The sequence below is a fragment of the Brassica oleracea genome, chromosome C2, assembly GCF_000695525.1.
Source record: "Brassica oleracea var. oleracea cultivar TO1000 chromosome C2, BOL, whole genome shotgun sequence".
NCBI lineage: Eukaryota > Viridiplantae > Streptophyta > Magnoliopsida > Brassicales > Brassicaceae > Brassica > Brassica oleracea.
Genome location: NC_027749.1, coordinates 13,024,999 through 13,029,039, shown reverse-complemented (window position 1 = coordinate 13,029,039; position 4,041 = coordinate 13,024,999). Strand labels below are relative to the sequence as shown.

Genomic DNA, 4,041 nt, shown 5'->3' with positions numbered 1-4,041 from the left:
ATTATTTTCACACCGAGACGGTGTGAAGTAAGTCTGGGGGAGGATGCTACTTATGTACCATATTGCATTATTTCTTTCATTTTCTTAGTTTATCGGATTTGCTTGTTAAAAAAAAACTCTCTACGCATTTTTATCAGACCCTGTGATGATTATTAGACTATTTCCTTGTGTGTTGTGCATTACATTTCATATTGGCCATTTTTCAGGACTGTTAGCGCAGACAAACCGAGGAACCACTTGACCAAACAACCTCTCCTTAAATCTTTTATCAAGTCTCGGTGAATTGTAATCGACTCAACTATTTTTGACCATTAATGAATTTAATTTCTTTTGACCAGGAATCAACATCAGGAAACGGTACACCATATACACATTCAGGATTTTCTTTACCACATTTTACCACTCTTTAATAATCCTGAATGGCCAGACTCATCAATAGTTTGGTACCACACCTACACCTTACCCTTTTATTTCATCTCCATGCATTCTTACACACTGATCATATGTGCATACATGTGCAAAAACAATGGAGAGATTAGGGTAGACATGGTTCATCCGACTGCTTAGGTAGGATCAGAACATTTAGGTGGTTAGACACGGACCTGTGTGTCTAGAGGTGTAAATAGAAAAATTGGGTGTTGAAAGTGTGTGATTGCATCGCAGTGTATATATTCGATTTCGGTTTGTATAAGTTTTTGTTCTGAAATATATATAAAAACAAAAAAAAAAAGGCAAAGTTCATGTTTATATCTCATTCAGTAGATTTGATTTAGACATTTTATTTTTATTTTGTGTACCAGAGATGATGCGCTGTTTAAATTTGGGGTTAGAGTTTGAGATTTGTTGGGTTTTGATCATTTGAGACTTGAGCAGTTCGAAAACGTGGTTATCAATATACTCGGTTTCTCCAGCGATTTTGAGAATTCCCAATGCCCAACGTTTGTTTTAAAATAGTTTTCAAATCGTTTAAATCATCCTTTTTACAGCTTGTTTATGTTTTGTGACACTAAAGAAAATTAAATAAAAACCATCAAAAATATATATTCGTTCGCTGTAGCTATTAACTTGTCTGCAACTCTACGTGTGATCATCGGTCCCTGTGGATTCGATCCCGTATTACTACTGCGTACTTTACTGTGCACTTGCAGTTAGATAATCGGGTTAAAACTCGACACATCAGTTTTCTTGAGCCATGACTATCCAGGTACACCCTTTAATTTCTTCCATGTAGTTTCTTGAAATATTTAAAATATAATTAAAGAGGGTTGGTTTATCGTTATTTATAGAAACTGATCAATCATACTTATGTTTTTAATATTTGCAAATCTGATATCTGGTTTCAAATGACAGAAATCTGTGTTGCAATTGAGTGTTCAAGAGGAAAGAATCAGGAAGAGAGTGTGGGCGGCCGTTTCTAAGTTTTCAGGTATTTTTTATAAACTTTTATATTTACAATATGATTATTATTATTAATAAGTTGACGAAATTAACATTTTTCATGATTTGTCAAAAACATTTAGGGGTTACTTCAATAGCGATGGATGACAAAACGGGGAAAATGACCTTAGTTGGTGAAGTTGATGTATCAAGAATTGCGAAGAAGCTAAGGAAGATATGTAATGCAGAGCTCGTTTCGGTTGAAGTTGTTAAACCATCTGAGAAAAAGCCTGAACCGGAGAAACCGGCTCCAGCTAAACCGGCAGAAATTGTTGTTCCGGTTACGCATTTTAACTACCCCTACCAGTATCATTCGTCCTATACGAATTCTTACTATCAACCATACCAGAATTACAGAGTTGTGGTGGAAGAACCAAATACTTGTGTGATTATGTAACACTTCATTTTAGTCTATGGAACACTTAATTTTGATGGAGGAATGTAATTTTCGGTTACTGTGATATAAATTTCTTTTAATGGCTTAAATTGAAGAAAAATTATGTATGATAAAAATTACTATCAAACATCATTGCTTCAACCTGTTTCAACTACTTTAAGAGTGTTGGAATAATGCAGAGGAAGTGACATGTTATTAAGACTTAGTATGAAAGGCTCACAGATGGTGGATTCGACGGAGATGCTAATGCTTATTGTCTTTATGCAAGGAATTATCACTAGGAGATCCAATAGCTATATGAGCAACCAGACATCATTGCTTCAACCAGTTTCAACTACTTTAAGAGTGTTGGAATAATGCAGAGGAAGTGACATGTTATTGAGACTTAGTATGAAAGGCTCCCAGATGGTGGATTCGATGGAGATGCCAATGCTTATTGTCTTTATGCAAGGAATTATCACTAGGAGATCCAATACTTATATTCCAAACATATTAATTTTCATATTGGATATCCTAGTGATAATTCCTTGCAAAATCTAAGATTATCATATTGGAAATATAAGATTATCATAATTGTCTTTATACAATTATTAGAAATTAAAATTAATTTAGTTTTACTTATATACTCAAATATAAATTTAAACCATTTAAATATTAAATTAAATAATATATATAGTTAAGTAAATTAATCTATTAATTAATTTGTAAATTCATAAAGTAAATTAAAGTATATATACAAACAAAATAACAAAAATTCTTAGATTTTACAATGTATTTTATATTATAAAACATCATAGAAGTAATTACTAAATCAAAAATGATCATTTATACATTATATATAAAGTTTTAAAAATAGATACTAAAATTTGGATGAATATATTTATTTATATAATAAAATAAAATATTATATTTAGATAATATTTATATTGTTTCATAATATAGTGAAACATATTATGGTTGGTACTTTACGAGTATATATTTTTACAGGTTATTTCATCAATCATGCAATATACTAATTAAATACGAGGAAGTTTTAACAAACATATTAACTCATTTATATTTAAAATTTTTATAAAAATTATTTTTTACCAGTGCAAGAAATGTTATGAGATTTTTTAATCCGGTTCAATTTTAATATGTTAAACTAAACCAAAAAAATACGAGACACAACAAATAAACGAATCATTTTATTTTGAATATTTTATAGTTATATTTATATAAATTTTATTTTTTTCTATATAATATTAAAAATATAAATTAAATTTTATATGAAAATATATTATTTCATAAAACATTAATTATAAATTAACGCAATACATATTAAACTTAAGAATGATTACTTTATTAAAAGTAAAATAAATATTTTAAAATTATGATATTACGTTATAGTAAATGTTAATTAATAGAATCACTATAACAATGTTTTTAAATTTGTATTAAAAATTACTATTCTAAAATTTAAAATACGAATATATTATCCCCTCAAATTAGCACTTTTGCTTTATTTTGCAAATTTAAAATTGAAATCAAACTTATACACATGTCATAAAACTTAAAATGATATTCCTCCTAATTTTTCATATAAATTAAAATGTTTATATTAAAAATATATAAAGCGTAGTGATTATAATTTTTTTAAAAAAATTGACTTTTAAAAACTAGTTTAAATTAATAAGGAAAATTGCCACAAATACTACATTCATAGTACCACTTTTCATGTCTACACTAATCACTTTTATCTTCATTTTTAATGAAGGATAAAAAAAACTTATACCCCTAGGCTTAACTAATCTAGACTTAGGGTTTAGAGTTGAGTGGTGGGGTAGGATTTTTTTTAAATGTGAAATTTAGGATTCTAATAAATATATAAATAAATACTTCAAAAATATTTTTAAAAATAGTTTCAAACATAATTTTCGATTTTCAAAAATAAATTTTGACAACAAAATAAAAAAAAAACAATTTCTAAAAAAGCAAAAAAAAAAATTTATAAAAAAGTTTGAATTTAAATATATAAAACTTAAAATACATAAATTATTGATACAATTTTGAAAACACGGATCAAAATATAGTTGAATATTATGGTCGCACGTTACCAAACATTAATAGGTTTCATGAGTTAAAACTGAATTTAAAAAATTAATAAATCAAATTATACATGAATTGGCTAACATATTATTAAAGGAAAATAATTCCTATCTATTAAT

The 4,041-nt window shown here is 27.5% G+C and overlaps 1 protein-coding gene across 1 annotated transcript; it reads left to right on the top strand.

The window, feature by feature from the left end:
• The first annotated feature begins 1,179 nt into the window (after positions 1-1,179).
• LOC106326288 lies at positions 1,180-1,910 on the top strand. The gene is made up of 3 exons (XM_013764301.1): positions 1,180-1,204; positions 1,351-1,426; positions 1,521-1,910. Exons 1-3 carry the CDS (start codon positions 1,193-1,195, stop codon positions 1,832-1,834), a joined length of 402 nt encoding a protein of 133 aa, XP_013619755.1. The 5' UTR covers positions 1,180-1,192; the 3' UTR covers positions 1,835-1,910.
• The last annotated feature ends 2,131 nt before the right edge of the window (positions 1,911-4,041 follow it).